At 36.4% G+C, this 23,951-nt stretch overlaps 3 protein-coding genes across 3 annotated transcripts; all 3 read right to left on the bottom strand.

Annotated features, from left to right (window-relative positions):
- Window positions 1–6,024: 6,024 nt before the first annotated feature.
- LOC110814916 (germin-like protein subfamily 1 member 16) lies at window positions 6,025–7,108 on the bottom strand. The gene is made up of 2 exons (XM_022042500.2): window positions 6,907–7,108; window positions 6,025–6,795 (listed from the first exon to the last, which is right to left on the bottom strand). Exons 1-2 carry the CDS (start codon window positions 7,103–7,105, stop codon window positions 6,242–6,244), a joined length of 753 nt encoding a protein of 250 aa, XP_021898192.2. The 5' UTR covers window positions 7,106–7,108; the 3' UTR covers window positions 6,025–6,241.
- Window positions 7,109–9,458: 2,350 nt separating this feature from the next.
- LOC110814917 (small ribosomal subunit protein uS9) lies at window positions 9,459–10,163 on the bottom strand. The gene has a single exon (XM_022042501.2). The coding sequence runs from the start codon at window positions 10,074–10,076 to the stop codon at window positions 9,636–9,638; it is 441 nt and encodes a 146-aa protein (XP_021898193.1). The 5' UTR covers window positions 10,077–10,163; the 3' UTR covers window positions 9,459–9,635.
- A 2,004-nt stretch (window positions 10,164–12,167) lies between these two features.
- Window positions 12,168–22,408, bottom strand: SEC (Tetratricopeptide repeat (TPR)-like superfamily protein). Its single transcript, XM_088206468.1, has 27 exons — window positions 21,967–22,408; window positions 20,090–20,235; window positions 19,857–19,955; window positions 19,720–19,770; window positions 19,496–19,612; window positions 19,268–19,324; window positions 18,634–18,753; window positions 18,339–18,401; window positions 18,156–18,234; window positions 17,905–18,014; window positions 17,757–17,810; window positions 17,596–17,663; window positions 17,392–17,494; window positions 17,077–17,279; window positions 16,120–16,216; window positions 15,503–15,574; window positions 15,291–15,367; window positions 14,998–15,199; window positions 14,738–14,905; window positions 14,146–14,256; window positions 13,975–14,061; window positions 13,760–13,887; window positions 13,595–13,677; window positions 13,363–13,468; window positions 13,111–13,257; window positions 12,608–12,728; window positions 12,168–12,518 (listed from the first exon to the last, which is right to left on the bottom strand). The coding sequence occupies exons 1-27, from the start codon at window positions 22,106–22,108 to the stop codon at window positions 12,405–12,407; spliced, it is 2,925 nt and encodes a 974-aa protein (XP_088062594.1). The 5' UTR covers window positions 22,109–22,408; the 3' UTR covers window positions 12,168–12,404.
- Between the last annotated feature and the right edge of the window lie 1,543 nt (window positions 22,409–23,951).

A 23,951-nucleotide genomic window follows, 5' to 3' on the forward strand; every position in this document is an offset into this window, starting at 1 on the left:
TCTCTATATGTAAACAATTATTAATATAATACAATATTTGAACTTTATCCATTTTTTTATTTCCATTCACTTTTTAGCTTGTCTAATTAAAATGAGTAAAAATTTGACGGAAGATTTTTAATTTTATTTTAATAATTAAAAGCTATCTAAGTAATTATAATGCTAGTATTAACAAGTCATATACTTACAAAAATATGATTAAAAATAACTCTGGAGAAAAGAAAGAAGCTAAATAAGTGATTATATTGCATTAGAAGTCACTGTGCATGATCGATGTAGAGCATTAATTATTTTATAATATACTTTAGAATTTTAAGGTTTTTATTTATGCTATTAGTATTTGGATAGAAATTGTATAGAAAATTATATGTTGCTGGAAAAGTTTGGACAAAGTTTAGGTCTATACCAATATTGTTATATAATAAAGGTTTGTTATTTTCTATAATAATAATGTCATCAACTATATCTATATTCAGAGATAAAATTCTATATAGAATGTAACGGCCCCGGATATTTAAATGAAATATATGTATTAAAAATCTCAAATGCGAAGCGTAATAAAAATTTTGATTAACATCCCTTATACAATAACCAAAACGTACTCAAAACATGAAAGAACAAACTAACTAAAATAGATACTCGAAATAAGAACTATAAATATAACTATGGAGTCTTTAAGCGTCCCCTTCGCCGTCTTCCTGCGGAACTGGCTCGGGAACAACGTCTTCCTGATCTGAAATGGTTAAATAAGGGATGAGCTACACCATCCCAGTAAAGACATCACACTATCTCACCGCCACGGAAGTAAATGTGGGTAGAAAACAAAAATGACCAATGGAGCACAATTTATAACGAACTCGTTTATTAATATAAAAACTTTTACTGTCCACTTATCTCGGTGAGATCCATGAAAACAACATATGAAAACAATAATCTTATAATATCATGAAATCATCCACACTTTATAACATAACACATATCATACATTTACATTTCAATCATCAGAAAATAGATTTCCTCTTTTACCAACCTACTAGTATCCCTGGGAATCCATAGGGGGTCCCCGATACACGTGAACCATTAACATTTACAATCTGATTCTAGGGTCGTCCCCATACCCCGTCCGGTATGGGCGCCAAAACCATGAACCTCAATACCCCGTCCGATATGAGGGTGAAACAGGCCATCCCTATACCTCGTCCGGTATGGGCGCCAAAACACATAAGGTCTCCATACCCCGTCCAGTATGAGAGACCACATTCCTGGTAGGGTTCCCTACGGACTCGGTCCGTCCACCATCTCCCAGGATATCTAGTCAGGTTGTCCACATTATCCATCTCACCTTTTTTCTTGATCTCAATCATCCAATCATACACAACATGTAAACCAATAATTGACACCAAATAAGACAACACAGTATCGGGTTCACCATAATACAAACCATAATAAAAGAAACAATGATTCATGCATACGAGACCATAACATAATTACATCAAACATCATGCTGCATTTAATATTGAAAATTAGATCAAACAATAACAGACCAACACTGTATCAGACTTGGGCTCCATTGGCAACCTCAATCAATTATACATCTATAAAGTCACAAAGTACAGTTTAATTATTTATTTAGCTTTAATACCGTGATAGAAAATAGGATGAGAAATCCTTACTTGTTTCGGGGTCTGAATTCGACTTTACAGTGTGCCTACAGGCTGTACCTAATTTTCCTAAATTTTTTTCGAAAAAACTGAAACACACTACCGGTACCTGCACGTGTCCCAAAAAATTCTAAATCAGACCTAGGGCCCCTTTCGGCAAATATCAGAATTCCGGCACGGCGGCTCCGCCGTGCTCCGGTGACGCCGCCGCCGCTTGCGGTGGTGATTCGCCTCGGGTTGGCCATTTTCGGCCGAATTTGACTACACTTGCATCGGTCTCTACGATAAAACAGCCCTAAGGCCCTCGGTGGGCCAAAAAATCACAAAAAATCGAAACTTACCGGCGGTGGTGCTCTCGGGTGCGGCGGCTCCTCCGGCGTGAGTCGCGTTTTGATGTTTGGCTCCGATCAACCTGTAGAGAAAAGAACGGTGATCATAGTGGTATAAAATTTGCATCGAACGGAGGCCGGGAAGGGCCTCATCGGAGGCAAAAACAGAGGGCTTCGGCTGGGTTTTTCGGTCGTTTGGCCGGTGGTTTGGCTTCGGTTTGGCCATAGGTGGACTCAGCATCGAAAAATGAGCTAGGGAGAGAAAATTTACCTCGATCGGCGGTCGGAAACTTCCCTTATGCGGCGGCCGGCTCCTCCGACGTCTGGTTCTTCTTCTCCGGCGAGGCACTGGCGGCTAGGGTTTTGTGGTCAGGTGTGGGAGGAGTTATTTATACCCTTTGCCTTTTGATCTCAACCGTCCATCAAGATTATATCTGGACCGTTCGATCGCGATTTAATTAGGATTAAATCTGGACCGTCCATCGCGATGCAATCTGGACCGTCCGTGCCTGATTGAATCTGGGCCGTCTGTACGCGTGAATCTGGGCTGTCCGTGCGCACGTTTGATCTGGGCCGTCCGTGCGCGCAAGAAAGGATCTGGGTCGTCCAATCGCGCGCACGCGGATCGCTCACGTGGCCCGTCCCCTGGTCAATGTTTCCTTGCCACGCGACGTGTCCTGGTTGGTCGGGGCTGCTGACCGGGCCGCTGACGTGGCTGTTGACGTGGCACAACTTTTTTAAATTGCGTTTTGACACCCGGTTTTCGATTTTCTTTTCAAAAACACCCCCAGAATCTAAATTTTCACATCTTTTTCCAAAATCAATTTCAATTAAATCCAAATAATATTTTTACCCAATTTTATCATTATCATTATTTTTATTTTCATTAAATTAAAGAAAATTAAATCAAATTAAATTAATTAAAATTCTAAAAAATTCAAATACAAAAAAAAAGAAAATAGAAAAAATAATAATAATAATAAGATTAAGATACTTGGGTGTTACATAGAATGTTATTACGTATTTCAATTATTTCATAAAATAACTAATTATTTTTTTACTATATGTTTGGCATCACTTAATTTTTTTTAATTAAAAAAAATTATTTGAAAAAATTAAGTACTCTTACTATCAATATAAATGACCAATGAATGAAAATATAATTAATTAATAAGATTAATATATTGACCTTTCAATTTTATTTGAAAATTGATGGGAATTAATAATACTGGATTACTAGAGTTTTTACATAAGGCCATAGTTAATTATTTAACGTGTTTAGGTCGTAAAATCTTTTTAAAGTTACTTTGTAGCTTTATTAAAAGGAAATAAATTTACAAAACCTACCAAAAAAAAAGTCATTAAGCAATAAGTTAATTACCACGCCAAGCAAACACAAGATAGTTGTAAAAAAAAAAAAAAAAAATTAATCACTGATAAATATATATATATATATACTAACAATAACAATAGTTTATCCCCCCAAAAATTATATATTCCCATATATCATTTAATCACATCAGTATAGAAATATTTATGATCAAGAAGAAATATAGGAATAAAAAGGAAAAAGTTAATGTTGTATACGAGTCCTAATTTCACAAGTTAAAATGACAAGTGCTCCATTAGCTAAAATGGATTAAATCATCCAAACAAGTCATTGACTGTCAAAGGATTTAGTGAACGATGACTTAGCTTCTTGGGAATAATCTACATGCCTATATATTTGTGGGTTTTGCATGCACAACAATTCTTCACACACCACTTCGAAGACTTCAAGACATATATCAAATTAAGAATGAAGAGTTTTTATTTTCTTGTAGTTGTTGCCCTCTTGGCTTTATCATCATTTTTTACTTTTGTTTATAATCCAAGTCCTCTTCAGAATTACTGTGTTGCCAATAATGACACCGAACTTATTGGTAATGGCTTCCTTCGTTTTATTTATCTTTGAGTTGTCACTGTTTTTTTTTTTTTTTCCTCGTTATGATTATATTTTGATTCATTCTAAAAACGTTGTATAAATTAATTATGAATAACTTACTTATATATGCATTTATTTTTTTTGTAGTATTTGTAAATGGAAGATTCTGTAAGGATCCGAAGGATATCATTTTCGATTACTTTTTCTTTTCAGGGCTTAACATCCCATCTAATACTAATCATGCACTTGGATTGAATGTCAAACCTGTTTTTATTGATCAACTACCAAGACTTAACACTCTTGACATATCGATGGCACGTAATGATTATGTACCTTTTGGCATTAACCCTCTTCATATTCACCCTAAAGGAAGTGAAATCATTATAGCTCTGGAGGGGACTATCCTTGTCGGCTTTGTTGCATCAAATCAAAATAATCATACCTTTTTCTACAAAATTCTTAACTGGGAGATGTTTTCGTATTTCTAATTGGACAAGTTCACTTCAACGTTAATCTTAGAAATACTAGTGCTATTTCTTTAGTTACTTTTAACAGTAAGAACTCAAGAGTTATAATAATTGTTAACACTATTTTCGACTCAAATCCACCAATAAATCCTTATATTCTTGTAATAGCATTCCAATTGAATATTAATACAGTAGAATACCTACAAAATATATTTTAATTTTATAAATAGAAGGATATATACTGAAAAAATATCGAAATTCTCACGTGTAATTACTATTTGATCCGACAATAATGCCTTCTAGATGTGACTATAGATAATGACAATATATATAAAAGAGGTAGTAATCATTTACTTTCCTCTCTATATGTAAATAATTATTGATGTCGTATAATATTTAAACTTTATCATCTTTCGATTACCATTCACTTGTCTAGCTTATCTAATTAAAAAAAGAAAAATGTAACACTAAATTTAAATTTTATTTTAAAGATTAAAAGTTATTTAAGTAATTGTAGTGCTGGTATTAACAAGCTATGTAATAAGCCTAAAATATACATTAAAAATAACTCTAAAGAAAATAAAGACGCTGAATAAGTTATTATATTGTAAAAATATCATATTATCATAATAAATATTATTTTTTTAATAATTATAAATCTTCACGATGATCAATTAGAGCATTAATCATTTTACAATATACTTTAGAATTTTAATAAATTTTTTATTCTATTATTATTTGAATAGAAATTAAATAGAAAATTATATATCATTGAAAAAGCTTCAATAAAATTTAGACTCGTACCAATATTGTTGTCGACCTAACTAAATGTCTGATAAGAGACTCGATTTGAGACTCATATTGCCCGACATATTTGGGCAACTTTTTTAAATTGAAAAAAAAAAACATTTTTGACCATCGTTAGGGTTTCTTAGTCAGATTTATTATAACCCTTAAAACAAGCTAGTGACGATGCTAAAGTCACGACCTAGTTCATTCTTGATGCACAATTAAGAATTTGATAATGTCAATCTTAAATTTTTTTTTTTTCCTAAAAATAGCGGCATATCTCGCTCTAGAATTGAGGCGAATGCATTTCACCTTTTTTTTTAATTAAGAGGTACAATAAATATTCGTACAAATATAAAACAATTTATGTAAATTCAAATTTCAAACATTCTTGTGTAAACCAATTGTACTCTTATAAGTAGCGGCTGCAATGTTGAGTACATTATATACAGTGGCCCAACACTTCCAATTAGCCCATTTTAGGATTTTATGTATGACCCCATTGTAGCCTTCTTAGTTTTAATTAACTTATTTATACGATTCCAATTAGCTCATTAAAGAATTAGATAATTACAGAATTTTGTTTCCTCTCTTATTTGGGTCCATACACAGTAAGCCCACAAATTTTCCATATCCTTTGAAAATTCCTAATTAATTTTTAATTCCCAAAACTCTTAATCTCTCTCTAAACCCTAAATCATCCAAAGATGCAAGAAAGTAATATACATATATATATATATATATATATATATTAATCAAATTATCTCAAATTTCTCACAGCATACACCACTGTTAGCTATTAATTAAAATTGAAAAAGAAAACAATGGAAGATGTTGAAATTTTGTGTATTGCATATTCTAGAGCTTTGTTATTTTTATTCCAACATATTTCTTATACCATGGGTTCAATCTATTGCTTATATATATTCATCTTGAAAATAAGCATCGCATAAGTAACATAGTTTTTTTAATTCTTATAACCAGCAGTACATGTATGGCAACAAGAAGGCATATTTGTAATATTTAATATATATATATTAGTTAATCAACATCCTGAAATTTTTTTGCTTTTTAAGTGTTGAAAGACCAGTTTCTTGATTGAAGATATTGAACAATATTCTTATCCAACTGGAATGCTCTCGAAATAATATCAGAGTTGATAGGCGGGTTTGCTCCAAAAATAGCATTTGCTACTGTGATCACTCCAGGATTTTGGCTGCCTAAACCAGCAAAAGCAACAGCATTGATCTTCCCAATATTTAACTGAAAATGAATTTGACCCAGCGGGAACACGAAAACGTCTCCAGGATGAAGCACTTTAGCAAACAATGTATTATTATTTTGATTTGATGAAACAAATCCGGCATAGAGAGTTCCCTCCATAACCACGAGGATTTCAGAAGCTCGAGGATGAATATGTGGTGGGTTTGTACCACCAGGAGCAAAATCAATACGTACTAAAGTTATGCCAAGAGAATTAAGTCCAGGTATAACGTCCGCATTAATCATAGTTACGTTTGATCCCACTTGATTTTTTGTGTTTCTGGGGACATGAAGTCCTGAAAAGAAGAAGTTTTCTGGTTTTACAAGTTTTGGGTCTTTGCATAGTTTTCCATTCACAGAAACTGAACAAAATAAAAATATATATCAATAACTTACCCATTTGAATTAATAAATAAAACAGTAATTTATATATATATATATATGTAAACAGAAAGGGGAGATTTACTACTTACCTTTCTCGAAATCATTGATGGCAACACAGAAGTCCTGCAGAGGACTGGGATCATAAGCAGAAGCAAAGGATATTGACGCCAATTCCAAGAGGGCTATAACTATAAGAAACTGAAAACATTTCATTCTTTTAGGCCTGCTTGTGAGTTTAATTTTTCTTTGTAAATTGATCAGTTGGGCAATGGATATATAAGTATACATTTTTGCATCAAAACCAGTTAATATATAGGCGCAGCTAAGCTCGCTAAAGCCGTAATTAATGAGTCATTCAAATTTTCAAAGCAGGTATAAGTTGTTAAGGTTTTGGTATTTTAAGTATAACCTGGACGTCTAATATATATATATGTATAATAGGTGACAACGCATGATGCTCGGTGAATTCATTTTCTTTTTTCTTTTTTTTTCATCATCATTTTTGAGAAGTTGAAGATGATCTTCAAGAATCTGTGGCTTCATTTCATGTAACATTTTAATAATGTTTGAGGTTTCAATGTTCCTAAATTTTGGAAGCACAACTACTTACAAGAGCTGCAGGATGCAATTATAAACTCATTGAGAGTTTTGATGTGTAATATTATTTAATGTATTACTGACTAAATTTCAAAGAACTATTTTGAAATTCTAATGGATACACTACATAAATCAATTATTTACGAAACTTGCAGTCACATGTTGTGTAGACTGTGTAAATATATGATTTTATTTTGGTATCAACACTATGTATATATATATAGATATGTATATATAAGTCAAAAACAATAACTAAAGCGCATCTGGCATAAGATCATCGTTGTTGTTATCATTAATGGTTGAGTTATCTCATCAAAGGTTGGTGGCCTAAAATGTGGTAAGATGATAACTAAACCTTGATTTGGTCTTCTGGCAAAGACTAATATTTGCCATCAATAACTATAAGAATTTTCCAAATAAGACCTTCTAATATTAACATTGCTTCTAAGATGTAGAGGCAGAGATCAAGTAGCAAACGTTTTACTTCAATCAATTAGGTTAAGTGAGAAAACATTATACTTAAATCAATTTTTACAACTGCAGTGACTGCCGCCATGTATTTTTTTAAAGCAGCCATTCTAATAGAAGAGTCAATTCAACCAATGGGATTATCTTATCACCACCTCTAAAAACAAAGTGCATAAAAGGAACAGATAAGTCATTCGAGGACTCCTTTTATGACCCGGAAGAAAGTTCATATAATGTTTCATCTAACGTTTGTCAATCAAGTCAAACCGTTTATTATACTGATGACGCCAGAAAATTTAACAATGGACAAACAAAAGTCTACTGCAAGTTTGGGAACTGCTATGGATATAAAATGAGTGACAAAGGTCATCTCTTTCTGGTTCTACCAAAAAAACTACAACTGGTTTCCTTTTTCCCAAAAGATCTAGACACACCCATTTTAAGTATATTAACAGCTTTGGCTAAATAAATGCTTCGAGGTTATAAAAAATACAGCAAAGTTTACCAAAAGAGTGGCAAAACATCCCATTCTTCTAATAGTGCGATTGCTAGTTCAAACATAATCCTACGCCTATATGCTCTAAAAGGCTTTCCCTTCAGAAAGTATGACTCGAATTCAACATTCTATAACACATAAAAACTATAATCATGTCAAAAGGGTATGTCGCTCTAGTCAACTAGTCTTCAGACTATAAGGGATTGATATCCTTGCACGATTGACTCTCACCCCCAAATAAATCAATAACAATTTGACATCCAAAAGGAGAATAGCTAACTGCATTAGCCCCTTTAGCTTCGTAATATTCTCACATCCCCACCTATTACAACACCTGTTCCCCAGTAAGTGGAACTTAATGACACAGACAATATACTCTGTAAATTTGTGTTCTTTCAAGTCTCTTTACATCTGTTATCACATTAACATATGAGGAAGCTCCTAAGAAAAGGATTTGTTTCTCCAGCCGCAAATATTGCAACTATTGATGTCACCAGATACGGATATCAAATTGATTATGCATCAGATAACAAAAATTCACCCTATACTCTTAATCTAATCACAAAGATCACACAACTGCAACAGATACATCCCAAAATTCAGCCAGATCCAACTTCGTAAAAACAACTTTATAAATGGCAAGACATTGCATTATTGGTGCAAGAATCTCTCAACTACGGGCAACTTCAATCCCGCAATTACTAGGCACCAAGATTCCTAAATGTGAATTACGTGCTGCTAAATGCAAAAATCAAAGAACATTCTCATGCGAAAACACATGAATGATATTGACATAAATATTGTGATTAGCTCTGAGCTTCCCAAAATTTGACACAAAACATAATTAAACACAATTTGTAACACAATGCACAATCGAAAATCAAAATGGTATGCCTCAATTAACAATCCAGAAAACCAGCAACAACAACTGCTATTAACCAAGATCACACAAATAATTACTTTGCATTATTAAGAATCCTGATTAGATACTAAAACCTAGCCAATTAACACTCCAAAACCCTGCAACAACAACCGCAAATAACCAAGATCACCAAACTAATTACTTGGCATGAATAAGAATTCTGATTAAAAGCATTAAATTTCTATAGCAAACTGGGAACAAAGTAACGGTATCCGGATTTAGCAAAATGAAAAGGACAAGCCAGTGTACCAATATCAAAAATTAACATTCCAAGTCTCGAAACTAAATAACCAGAATCTTAAACATGAGAGAACCACAACATCTAGAAGAAAACCTCAACGGTAACTCTTCTGGAACCTGGCACGGGCACCACGTCCACCAAACTTCTTAGGCTCGCACCTCCTGGGGTCAGCTACGAGAAGGGTCCTATCGTAGCTGACCAGAATATCTTTAATCTCTTTCTTCTGTTGCTCATCCACGAACTTTTGGTAGAAAGCCACAAGAGCCTTGGCGATGCTTTGCCTGATGGCATAGATCTGAGAGGTATGCCCACCACCCTTGACACGAATCCTCATGTCCACTCCAGCAAAACGGTGACGACCCAGAAGGAGGATTGGCTCATATGCCTTGAACCGAAGGATCTCCGGCTCCACCAGCTCGATCGGGCACCCATTGATCTTAATCAGTCCACGGCCACGCTTGCAGTGGGTCACTGCCACCGCCGTCTTCTTGCGGCCAAAACACTGCACGGACTCCACTATGGCCTGAGTTGCCATGGTTAGGGTTTTGCTTTCGGCGAGCGGGAAGAAGAGACACACAAACCCTAACTTACTACTAGAATGAAAGAGACGAATATTGTGAAGTGATGGTTTATATACCAGGCAGGAAGGGTGCCTAGGGTTTTTGTAGAATAAAATTATCTTTGTGGCCTCCGGCTCAGGCCCAAACCCACGCACAGACAAAGGCCCAGACCCAGACGAAACCCCAGAACCAGGCCATGGCCCAGACTAAGGCCCAGATTCAGACCCAGAAACAGAACCCGACCCAGGCCCCCCTTGCCAGGACCCATACCCAATCTCAGGCCCGGACCCGGACACAGGCCCAGAACCAGACCAAGGTCCAGACCCTGGCCCATACCAAGCCCAAGGCCAGGCTCATACCAATGCCCGGACCAGACCCGGTCCAAGGCTCAAAACTTGTCCAAGCCCATAACCGGACCCATACCAGGCCCCGCCCTAGGCCCCGACCCAGACCGAGGCCCATAATAGGCCCGTCCGTGGACCAGGCCCATACTTCGGCCTAGACCCAGACCCAAGACCTGACCCAGACGCAAGCCCTGACCCGGGCCCTTACCCAGACCCAGGCCCTGACTAAGGCCTACACCCGGGCCCAGACCTGGTATAGGCCCAAACTCGGACTCAGACCCTGACATAGACCCGGACAGGATCCAGACCGAGACCCACAAACGGACCCAGGCCCAGGCCCCGACCTAGGCCTGGGCCCAGACCCCGGCCCAGTTCCAAATGCAAGACACCACCCAAATCCGGGCCCAGACCCAACTCTGGGCCCGGTCCCGAGTGAAGCCCAGAGAGCCCAAGCCCAGCCTGAGACCCAGACCCGAACCCAGACCTAGGCCCAGTCCAGGGCACAGTCTCAGACCCAGCCCCAGACTACGGGCGCTGACCCAGACCCAGGCCCTGACCCAGACTCAGGTTCATGCTCAGAGGTAGGCCCAAATCGAGGCCCATTCTTAGACTCGAACCCAGGCCTGGAACCAGGCCCTCCCCCAGACCCAAGCCCGGACTTAGACCCAGACCCCGGCCCAACCCATGCATCCGGGCCAGACCCAGACCCAGGCCCAGACCCGGACCTATACCTATATCCAGACCCGGAACAGACCCGAACACAAGTTCGGATCCGGTCTCGATCCGGACCCAGACCTAGGCCCACCCACGGACCCAGGCCTCGGCCCAGCCCCAATTCCAGGCAAACCGGGGACCCAAACCCGAGCCCAGAGCCAGGCCTAAAACCAAGCTTAGGCTTAGACCCGGACCAGGCCCAGACCCGGAGCCAGGGCCACTCGAACCTAACCCAGTCCCAAACCCATACCAAGGCCCAGAACGATCCTAGACCCAGTCTAAGGCCCTGCCCCGGGCTCAGATCCACTCCAAGGCCCGGGCTCAGGCTTAGTTCCAGACCCGGACCGGACCCTGACCCGGTCTATGACTCCGGTCCGGTCCCCGGCCAAACCCGGGCCTAGCCCTAGTTCTAGGCCCAGCTTCCGACCCAGACCCAGGCTTAAGCCTGACCTAGGTCCAGGAACCTCTACCTCGCTTTTTATGTCCGTGAAAAGTACTATTTTTTTAATTTTTTTATTTTTTAAATGAATTAGTTTATAACATAAATAATTGAAAATAATGTGGTACTAGGATTTTACTAGTAAATTAAAATTCTCCTTCCGCTCTTTCAAATTATTTTAATCATTTGAATTTTTTGTATAAAACATTTAATTCTCGCTTAAATTTTTATTAAATTAAAAAATATATAATAATTGAAAGACAATATTACTTATTTTTAACCCTATGATGCAACCCGACAGTGTAGAGACTGTGACCGAATAATTTCCACCCGGCATCAATGGCCAGACTTCAGCCGGCTACCAGGCCACACTATGACCACTTGGACTAATCCGTCCGAAGCATTGACGAAAGGGCTCTTGGCAATTTCTAGTGCAGGAATATATATGTGCCGGTGAATCTATTACCCAGCAGTTAGGAGATCAAGTAAGCTTGTAAATATATACTAGGACTCTTTCATCCAGAAACTGCATCTCAACTTTTCACAAGAGCAGCAGCTGACCCGGAAGCTTCAAAGTTAAGCCAAAAATATTTATAAAGGGGCAGGTTTGTAAATTACCCATTCCTCTTACCAAGTTTTCCATGGTTCTACCAAATGTAGAGATTCAATCCATCCGCATGGACATTATAAACACATCACAACTGCTTCATCTGAATAACTAACGAATCTCTTCCTAGATATTACTATATCCCTTTTTTTACTGTTCTCTCTTGCTTTTTTATCTACAATCCCGTCTCTTCCCTCTCCTATCTATCGTAAGGGAATTCCATATCATTCTCAGTAACTTTAAAGTGCTGCAGCTGCTGGCCTGAGCAATGAAGATTCCACATTTTGAAGTAAGACCTTTCCAGATTTCTCACCTGCAATAATCAAAACTTGTATCTCAGAACTGATCAAATAACACTAGCTTAAAACAATTCACAAAATCTCCTTTATCACCAAAGCATACCCAGCGAGCAGTGTCAAATAGAGGACAAGTCATTCGACCTGCCTTCAGCCTATTGGTAAGAGCCTGAAGCTTTGGCCTATTCAATGCCAAAGAAACGGCCTTCTCTTCATATTCCTTCATGCTGTAAAACAAAGGCAAAACCACAAATAAATATGCTGTACATTTTTTATAATTGACCCAAAAAACAAAAATTTAACACAAGCATACAAATATATCCGACAAAGGTAGATATGTGAAGTGCCTAAAACACTTGTGGTGTTCATTAGGAAACCAAATTATCAGTTAAAATGAAAAGTAAAGAGTAAAATCATCTCGTCAACATTGAGGCTCTAATTATTTTAACTTGTTACTGACAATGAACAATGCATTGGCATGACACCCTGCAAACAGGGAAAAAGTCATGTCCTCCTTGGCAACATGTATTTGGACCAGTGGAGATAACATATTACTGTTATCTTAAAGTTGGACAGACCTACATTTCCCAAAATATTCAGAATGCTTACCTGCTGACAATCATTTCTTCACCCAGACCAGTGGCAAGGCAAAGTGATCCAGCAACCCTAGTAGCCATTTTCTCAAGAGGTAATGTCACCATAGGCAACCCAGCCCATAATATATCAGTGCCTGTTGTATGCGCATTGCATAGCGGCCTACAAGGAAACTCAACTGTAAATATCAAAAATCTAATAGAAGTGCCACATGTATAAGCAGCTTGAATGCAGCACGAAAGGAAACTGGACAGGGAAAAAAGTTACGTGTCAAGGAATAGATCTGCTAAAGCACTGCGTCTGATATGCTCATGTTTCATGGCGACATCTGTGAAAATTATCTGCTCTGGATGCACCCCTTGTGCGACAGCATCTGAACAAAAACAATCACCAATAAGACCACAACAAGTAGGAACATATTTCGCAAAGCACAGTAAGAAATGGTAGGGGAAAAAAGAAATAAGTAGGCATTTCAAAGGGAAATAAACAAAACACTGACATTGGCGAAGCCTCATTTCTCCAGCAGCTGGGAAACGGAGGAGCCACAGTGCAGAGTTGGGTACACGTTTAAGAATGTTGCACCTAAATGAAACATAATTAGTAAAATTCAAGCCCATGCATCATTGAAATATGAAAAAGTAACTTTTGGATCTCCTTATCTAACCAAGTATTAAAGACTTCAGGATCCATTTTGTACAGCTGGTTGAAGCATGCAAAAATAAATTTGTCTTCAGGGAGACCATAGTCTGATCGCTTATGCTGGCACTTTGGATCTAAGACATCCCGATTTTTCTGCAAACAATATTAAAAATATTTGAAATGAGAATCCCAACATCTAACATAAGGACAAGACTCTTGGAATTTTCTTATGAAACTGACCTGCTTATAATCATTCACAAAGTAGCAATGGGGTAGATGGACAAGCTTTTCAGAATAAATGTGTGCATAGCGCAGAGGCGAAACAAACTGAAAATAAAACATATTACTTTTAGATAAAAAAAAAACAAATACATAAGTTGAAATCATTTAGCGCAAAGGACAATCTCTCACCTCATCGGTGACCAAGTAATCAATATAAGTAGCCCCTGTTGTCCCAGGGAACCCCATGTAGGAGACCTGTATCGGTGCAGGCTGCATAGCAAAGATTTCGTTCCTAGCCCCCTAGAAAATAGTTATAAATCAACAATTGTTAACATTACAGTGAAAGAAAAACGTTCTAGTACATGGAAGTAAGTTCAATAGCAGGTTCACAATCACAGATGTCAGAAAAACACCAGCATGTCCAGACAAAAAACAAAGAAAAGTTGCGATAATTTCAACAATCAAATACATATCCAAATGTGATTAGGCTTCCAGTGACATTATGAACCTGAGCAGGAAAATTTTTTCAAATACGTTCCTAATGCATTAAATCTAAAGATAATGTACCCATCAATAGTAGGATATTTCAGTTATTATTCCAAAAAGTATTTCTTTTTTAAGTTGAAAGCTCATCAATCAACCTATATTCAGAATTTTAGTATACTCCCCAAGCAAAGAGAGAACCTAATTCCTAATAAAAATTGTAATTTCCAATTACTCCTTGAGTAAGTTAAATCATTAAACTTGAAATCCTCAGGGAGGGATAGTAAATGAATCATACCTTTGTATAGCCATTGAGATTAACAAGAATCTGTATTTTGTCCTCATTAATCATTTTAGCAATCACATCCGATGTCATAGCAGACACATCTATAAAATGCTCTGCTTCGGACTGGATACGCTGCCTCCATTCAGTACCATCATTTTGACTCAATGCATAGCAGAATACCTAGCCAGAAGTTGTCATATCAAATCAAAAGATAGAAGGATGTAGAGAACTAATGGAGCTCCTAAAATAATGAGCAAAGCCAGTTCACAAACCTCAACATTCTCTTTGTTGTGCATGCCAAATACAGAACCCATAAGGTGTGACAAGGGATGGTTACCAAAATCACTGCTGACGTACCCAACTCTTAGCCTCTCAAATCCACCATCACGCTTAACAGGAACTGGAGCAGGATGGTTGAAGCGAGGAAGTTGAAAACGTGACGCAACTATCGAGCAATGAGCAGCATATTTACGGCTGAAAAATTAGAGGCAATACGTGAGAAAACGGGGAATAGAAATAATACCTTATCCATTTCTGTGAATAGCAGCATCTAGAGAGATCTTACCTAATTTCAAGTGCAAGAATAGGATCAATAGGGTATGCTATAGCATGGAAAGGCTGCACACTAGGTAGAACTGACATCTGAAAGAATAGAAAAATAGCTTTAGTTGAATTGAGAAAATAGCATTCAGGTGCTAGCAAGTTCATAAATTATAAATGGAAACTTGGAAGTCTGGGTAAAGCATAGGGCAGCTAAGCAATGAGAGCAATTCATACATTGATCTGCCTCCTGATAATTCCTTCAACTTCAGCAAACATGTTATCCCGGTCATCCCAACAGCACACACACTGAAAAACATTCAACCAGATAAATTAATTTACTTCAGATCAGATGCCTTCAATAAATTCACATACATGGTGACATAACTCTAAATAAGCAAAATGCAACAGAAGTTATAAGAAAAACCAAAACATAGAGAACATGCAGATCAATAAGTTCAAAACTGGAATCAAATCAATTAGAAACGGAGAGCACTTATGTCTTTATAGTTCAAAAATCCAGAAAAACAACAATATGGAAAGAGCATTTAGTAGTCTCTACTACAAAAATGATGATGACCATGATCATGGTATAGCGAAACGGTACCAAAATCTTTGAGAATATGTAAGTTCTTTCCTACAACTAATACTCAAATGCACTTAAAAAGATAATATTCAAGCAACAGCAAAATTGAAATGTGGTCAAGGTAGACCACCTGCAATCTAAAATTAACCACATTTTTAAACACATCTATAACTACAATTTACGCTCGGGCAGAAGATTAGCTTAGCTTTCTTTAAGGCATTGCTCAATCATTATGCAACTATTAATATTGCAGCACACAATGACATACCTGCAGCGTGTGTAGAAGGTTACAAGTTGCTTCAGGGAAGTCTGGTCGAAGAAGCAGAGCCTGCTTATAGCTCTTTATAGCAGCCTCCACATGTCCACTGTACATCATATACATATGTCAACTTCGTGTGACTACCATAGAATTTTTCACCACCAAATATGACAAGACCTTTTCACTGGACCAATTTTGCTCTTCTTTTCGTATTCAAAAAGAAATCGAGTTCTCCAAAAATGTTACTCAAAGTTTAGATTGAGATTCACCAATATTTTGCGGCAGCCTCCCTATGTCTGCACTCTATCATATACATAAATTAATTCATGTGACTACCATAGTCTTTTCCAGACCAGATATAACAAGACCTTTTCACTGACCAATTTTGCTCTTCTTTTCATATTTGAGGAGAAATTTAGTTTTCCATAGATACAATACTCTAGGTTTGGATTGAGATTCACCAATACCTTGCCTTCCTTATAATCTAGTAATAAGAAGCTGAAAATAAGATCTTCTTGTTCTGGGCTTCTAGGGGCACGTATGAGTAGGACTCTCAGTGATTGAAGCCACTGAGGTTCAACGCATCACCTAATTTTTTAGGGCGGTAAGGAGGTACCAAGCAGAAGCTCACTGGTCCCTCGAATGCCAAATCATTAAGCTAAGAGGAGAAGTCTTCCGAAAAGAAGAATTAGAACCTAAAGCCGCGGAATTTTAAACAAAAGCAACAAACTGTTCAAGTGCATCAATAACGCAAAAACCTTCTGAGATAAAAAAATAATATTTAACAAACTATTTCCACTAGTAAGGCTTAGAAATGAAAACAAGGAAAACAAAGTCCATTAAACAGAATAATTCTTTTTCATATAAACTAAGGAACACTTATAAAATCACTAATAGCTGCTCTAACATCACTGAATTGTAACTTAGAAAACTAAAAAGGCAAAGCAGCGGTCAGAAGAGCAATACCTGTCTTTGTATGCTGAAGCCAAATTTGCATGAGCTTCAGCCATGGTAGGACGGATATTGATAGCACGTATATAATCTTGAATTGCTTCACTTACTCTACCAACCTCTTTGTAAGTATTGCCCCTATTTACAAGTCCGTCAGCTGCCAAGGGTTCAATACGAAGAACCTCGTTGTAACAGGATATTGCATCTCCATAATTGCCCTGATAGCAAATCAGAATGGAGGAAATACCGGTCAGCAATCAACAAGTAACCTAGTACCACATCTAGGAACCTCAACCAATTCAGCCACTTAATCCTGGAGCAAGCCAACACCTGTTGTTTATAAATGACAGCAAGATTGTTGAAAGGTGCAGATAAACCAGTAGTTACAGCTAAAGTGGCCTTGTAATATGAAGCCGCAGCGCCAACCATATTCCTACACGTTCAAGATAGTCTCATCAAAGATCTGCAGTTCATTGAATTTGGTACGTATTGAAATTTCATAAATCACCAAGGCATTAAGAACCTATCACACACCATTCCATATATATATTCCCGAGGTTGGTAAGTGCTTGAGGGTGGTTCGGCTGTAACTGAAGACATTGCTATACCCATCCAGTAATAATTCAGTTCAGGAATACAACAAGGATCATAGTAGCTAAAAGAAAATCAACCAGTAAGATCAGAAACAAACATACATTATAGCATTGGATTGCTTCATCCACTCGTCCCACATCTTTCAATGCATTACCCTTCAAGGTAGAGATGAAGAGAAAAAATAACAATGTAATTATTTAGTTGAACCTAAAGCTACTCAGCGATTAGCCATAACCAACAGGAACCTACCAAATTATTATAAGCCTCCAGAAATCTAGGATCACAAGCAATGGCCTGCTTGTAATGGAGAATGGCTAAGTCCAGCTGACCTCGCTCATAATATGTGCTAGCCAAATTGCCTGCCCAATATATCATGTTAGAATCACAAGAAGTAACAGGTATTCAATTGTTTTCCTAAAAATGTATTAAGGAACCACTTATTAACCAACTAAAATTCTATATGGACTCACAAAAAAGAAAAAGAGAAAAAGTGCACTCACCAAAAGCCATTGAATAATTTGGACGCGTCTGAACAGCCCGCTGATAACACAAGATAGCATCTTGCGGCATTCCTAAAGCCTGGAAAAGGTAAAACAAATATCTTGTTTTTCTCCAATAGAGCAATAGCAGTCCTGGCAGCTGCAGCTACCCAACCTTACCACCACAAGGCATGACAAGCTTACCTTATAAACATTTCCTAGGTTTAGGTAGGCATCGGGAAATGCAGGTTTAAGTTTAACAGCTTCCTGAAATTGAAAAATTGGTTCAGAGAACATTTTAGCAGCGCATTCCCTCACACAATGAAAACAATGTTCTTAGAAAATCAATTAGCAACAAAGTGGTACGAAACAATGTGCTTTCAAAAGATTTACCAATGCTTTACATAAAAGCAGGATAGCTAGAAGTCACTAGGATAAACCCAAAAGAAGAACTAAATGAAATATAAAGAAGGGGTAATGAGAACAAGGCCAAGTGTACCTTATAATATTGAAGAGCTCTGTTAAGATCCCCAGACTCCATGAATAGACCAGCAAGATTCGACCATGCAATAGCGAATGTTGGTTGTATCCGTAAGGCCTCAAGATAGCAACTGTATGCCTGCACAAAATATTAGATTTCTGACTGTTTGAACTCTGGGAGAAGGAAGTTACAACAATACCAACCATCATCTCTTCGCTGGCCTGTAGATAACAACTTGATATATGTATTGAACTGGGAATTAAAACACAGTTCAAAACATGAATCACTTCCATCAGTACCTCAACTTTATAGAGAAAGACATATACCATAAAATCTAATTATGAATTTTTCTCCCATAAGTAGGTGCACAGGAGATGAGTCTAGGTGGGTTGAGTGGAGCACACACTCAAACTTGAGTATTGAATTACTGATGGATCACATCCTCTGCCACATTTGAAGAAGTATGGGATCCATCAGTATCCTAGTAGCCATACAGCATGGTCATTGAAGCATATATGGACAAATTTAAGTTAACACAATTTCTTTGTTTCTTTTTCAAAAAAGACCTGAAGTTCAATATCTCAAGAACCCAACAAACTAACAGTAGAAAGAGGAATCAACCAACATATAGATTAAATTTATAGGAACTTACTTCTTGTATCAATCCTTGTGCCTTCATTAGATTTCCAAGGTTACTATGAGCATCAACCTAGACTCAATGTACACAAACATGTCAGAAGAAAAATAATTTTGAAAAGATAAAAAATAAAAGTAACCTACTTAATTGGTGGAAATAGGCAAGTAAAAGATTAGAAATATCACATACATTTGTCATTTATAACGAGTATTAAAAGAAAAAAGAGTATCATAGTTAAAATACCAAAAGAGGATTCAACTGAAGTGCTTGACGACAGCATTGAGCTGCCTCATTCAGTCTCCCCTTCCGCATATATGCACTAGCTAAGTTTGACCATGCATCAGCAAAGTTGGGACGAAGCTGCAGTATTTCAAGTATAAATCAGAGAATGTAAACAAAATAACCCCGCAGAGAATCATACACATTATAGAATAGAAAAAATCAAGAGAAGAAAAGAGGCAACAAACCTCAATTGCAACCAAATAGTAGCGAATTGCAAGATCAATATCTCCTTTCTCCTGCGCACGATAAAAGATCACACCTATAAACATATAAAAACTTTGAGTTACTTTATTACTGCAATGCCCATCTGAACAACAACTACCTTCCATGCATTTGCCATGTTCCCATAACACTCAGCAAACCGCGGTTCAATTCGCAAAGCTTCCTCATTTCTAGCTATGCACATATCATAATCATGCAACTACAAAGAAAACAAATAAAACTATTATAAATATTTAAGAACTCAACAGCACTCAAATCAGATTTCCCAGAAAGTGAAACGAGAATCAACTAAGAAACCAATTCATTAAAAGAAAAAGGGGAATAGAAAAAAACCTGATAGTATATTGCTCCAAGGAGAAGGAGATTATCAGTGCGCAGTGAACTTCTCTCATAAATAGCAATACTATGCTCTAGTGCCTGCTTGTAGTTGCCAGCTTTATACATTTGATGAGCAAGGGCTAAGTGCATATCCTCATCGACTACAACATAGGGCATCAGCAATATTTATAAGAACCAAATGCATTTATGGAGTGCTTAAAATCTGGACAACTATTAAACAATGGAGGTTTATGGGGTGTTTTGACTTTCTGTAAAATGCGCTTATGAGTACCTTACAGCATTCAGTTACATATTTTGATGAAGATGCTTGTTATAACCCCCAAAAAAAAAACAAAATCTTCTGCTATGAGAGTAATAGAACATATGTTAAGCAAACAAGAACTTTATACCAATATTAAAAACTATAATCAAAAGGAAGGTACTTATATTTTTCTTGATAAAAGCTGCTTCCTAGAAGCAAATAGAAAAGTTATTGAATTAGCAGATAGGTTTATTCTCAATTTTTGTTATAGCAATTGCAGCCCCTGAAGCAGTTATTGGATCAGCTATTGTTTCGTCAATCTATCGAACCGAAAATCAACTTGTATCAACCAATCAACTTTGTTGAATAAGTAGCATTTATATTAAGTTAATAATATTCATCAAATTGAGAATCAACATGTAAAATACATTGTAATCTCACAGATTATATTTGTGAAAACAAAAGAAATCAAAGTATCTTGGCCTCCTCTTATTAGTTGATCCAGAGATAAGTTGATTAGAAAATTTCTGGTAAAGTTTTTCTATCCTAATTCATACTTCCAAAAACTGAAAAATGCTTTCTAAATCTAAATTAGAATAATAATTAGAAATTTCTGGTAAAGTTTTTCTATCCTAATTCATACTTCCAAAAACTGAAAAATGCTTTCTAAATCTAAATTAGAAAATAATTAGAAATATCTTGATTGATCTTTCTATACAAAATTTTTTTATCACTTAAAAATGATACATTATTTATATAGAATATACGCTAGATTAGGAAAGGTGCTTTTCCCAATTGGTTTGGAAGCAAAAGGTATATAATGATTCCAAGAAATAATGATTCAGAAAATTATAAAGGTTTCAAGATGGAAACTTAATCAATATCAATTAATTTCAAAAACTTAATAAACCTGTTAGACCAATCTCATCAGACACCATTCCATGAATAAATACAGAATTTACAAGAAAAAGACTTCAGGATCCTAGAAGACCCAATATGCATAAATTTCCAAAACATTTACAATTTTCACGTTATAAAACTATTTTGCAAAAGGAGGAACGAAATCTTTAGTAAGACAAAGAAAATGATAATCACATAAATCAGAGGCTTCCAAAAACCTGCACTTCACACAGTTTCATATGCTCAACCTAGTAACAACTGAAAAAACAATGCGAGTTTTAGGAGAACTAGATCCAAATAGTGAAGTATTGAACGATCAAAGTGAAAAGGGGGGAAAAAGCATGTGTGTCTTTCACGCAAAATAAATAGCTTCGGTATGGCTGATTTTAAAATAAATAAACAGAACCCTAAAATCCCGAATATATGACCACGTAAAAGTATTCAACAAACACATGTACATGAAAATTAGATCTAGCTCAATTTCTGTAATCAAACTAAAACAACTTAAAACAACATTAAAATCACCAGAAATACACTCGAAACGGAATTCTAAGGTCAACCGAAAGTAGTAGTACACAAAAGAAATAATAATGCATAACAATCAAATTCCCAATTACACATTAAGAAATCACCACAGGTCTAAATGAATAAGCCTAAATCGAGTAAAGTTTAAAGCTTGTGCAACAATAGAAAAGTTAAATATTACAAATACAGAAACTTGAAAAGATACCTTCATGAGAATCATGACCCTTGAACGGCTGGAGACTGAGTGCAGAAGACGGCTCCGCTTTGACAGCGAAGGCATCTTCGGCTCGATCAGAGATAAACGGAGCTCGAGAAACCCCTGCTCCGCTCTGCAACGAGATCATCATGACCTCCTCCTCTCCTCCTCTCAAACGAAAAGAAGAAACAACAGTAATAAACAAAATCAAGGCCCGATCAACTCGTCCGAGGGTCCAATCATCAAAACTCCGATCAGATCCAACGGCTTGAACCAATTCAGAACCTCAAAAGAGAACAAAAAACCCTAAACGATTCCTGTTCTCTCTTCTAGAGCTCCGCTGCAGCTTCTTCGATTTTCTTCTTCTCCTCGCTCTTTTGTTACTGTTCCCTCAGAAGAGAGCAACGCCTTTTATTTTCTCTTTTACTTTATTGAGGAATTTCTGGCGTATTATTCGATAAGACCGATAAAACATAAATAAGAAGGAAATGAAAAAATCTAGGCCGTTGATTTTTGTACGGCGAAGATACTGCCGTTAGGCACATGGAGATTCGTTAAACACTGACACGTATCTATGCAGTCCAGCTAATGAGCTGGTTGTGTCTAAAGACTTAACGCTCTTTGTCCTTGTCTGGTGAAAAAAGCTGACCAGAACCAACCCTCGCCAAACTTATCAATACGTTTCCTTGAAAATGTATTAATAATAGATTTCATAAAATTAAATCTATGACATTAACTTAACCTTAGCTTAATCAACTGATTTGAGTCTAATTATTATCTCTAATCTTTTTGACATCGTACTTAAACGAGATTTTATGTGAATTAGACAAAATCAATTTTTTAAATTATGTATTATATTTTATTATATTAAGTTAACGTAGATTTTATATTCCAACTTCATTAAGGGAGTCATTTTTAAAAAAGTTTTAATAGAATATTATCCAAAAAAAATCAAAAGTTATGCTAACCTACTTTGATTCTTTTCGTGAACAATGAAAACAGAAATTGTATATGAATAAAATATACTTATAATGTCGCATTTATATATTTGGTCCAACAATTAAGTGTACATTGTCCTTTTCAATTTTGATATTAAGTTTAAAGTAATTTAAAAATGATAATCATATAATTAGGATTAGAATAATGAATTACCTCTAATATTTTATGTATTAAATCATTTTAAATAATAATCTCAAAATTATTATTTATCATACTTAATGATAATAGTGAAATAAAAATATTGATGTATAAGGAGAAAGATAAATAAGGAGAAAAACATCATTTGAAGCTTTAGGGCACGTATTGAGATCAAGAGTTGTCGACGTTAGTGTTTGTTGTGGTGAACGGGCTAAGATAACATTGCGATGGAGCATTAATGGAAGAGACTTGTAGTGAAGACTTTTGGAAGCATTGGTATTGCTTATAGTGCGGTGAAGCTATTGTGACTTAACAAATGATGCTCATAAAAGAGACTCTTTGAAAGTGATGATGTTGCCTCTTGTGTTGGTTAAATTATTTGGGGTTGGTAGAAGGAAAAAGAAACGTACCACATGAAGTTGTGAAAAATAAAAATAAAAAGACGACTATCTCATTACAAATATGGTAAGAAATGTATATAGATGGAAAAAGTTAAGAGACATGAAACGTGAGGTAATGATAGAAATTAAAGAGGTTGTAAAAAGCATAAACGCGTCGTTGACAAAAATGGAAGATTCAACAAACAAAGATGGAAGAGATTTAGTTAGGCATGTATGAGATGACATTTTTAAAATAATAAGATTGTACAGTGATATTATGTATGTAACGGCCCCGGAAATATTAAAATGAAATGAGTATTTAAATATATCAAATGCGGAAGCGAGATCAAAATTTCAGTTAACATCCCTTACAAAAAAAAAAACCAAAAACGTACTTAAAATACAAAAGATTAAACTAACTAAGAGATAAACTCGAAAATAAAACTATGAGTATGACTACAGAGTCTCTAGGCATCC

This window comes from Carica papaya, chromosome 6 (genome assembly GCF_054855325.1).
Source record: "Carica papaya isolate Zhongbai chromosome 6, ASM5485532v1, whole genome shotgun sequence".
NCBI lineage: Eukaryota > Viridiplantae > Streptophyta > Magnoliopsida > Brassicales > Caricaceae > Carica > Carica papaya.

Coding starts and splice junctions, on each gene's coding strand:
- SEC (XM_088206468.1), bottom strand. CDS start 22,108: ATGATGATCTCGTTGCAGAGCGGAGCAGGGGTTTCTCGAGCTCCGTTT. Junction 15,368..15,502: donor TTATCAGGAGGCAGATCAAT/GTATGAATTGCT, acceptor CTATTCTTTCAG/ATGTCAGTTCTACCTAGTGT. Junction 13,258..13,362: donor GCAGATCTATTCCTTGACAC/GTAACTTTTTTC, acceptor GTTTCCTTGTAG/GCCGCTATGCAATGCGCATA.
- LOC110814917 (XM_022042501.2), bottom strand. CDS start 10,076: ATGGCAACTCAGGCCATAGTGGAGTCCGTGCAGTGTTTTGGCCGCAAG.
- LOC110814916 (XM_022042500.2), bottom strand. CDS start 7,105: ATGTATACTTATATATCCATTGCCCAACTGATCAATTTACAAAGAAAA. Junction 6,796..6,906: donor CATCAATGATTTCGAGAAAG/GTAAGTAGTAAA, acceptor TATTTTGTTCAG/TTTCTGTGAATGGAAAACTA.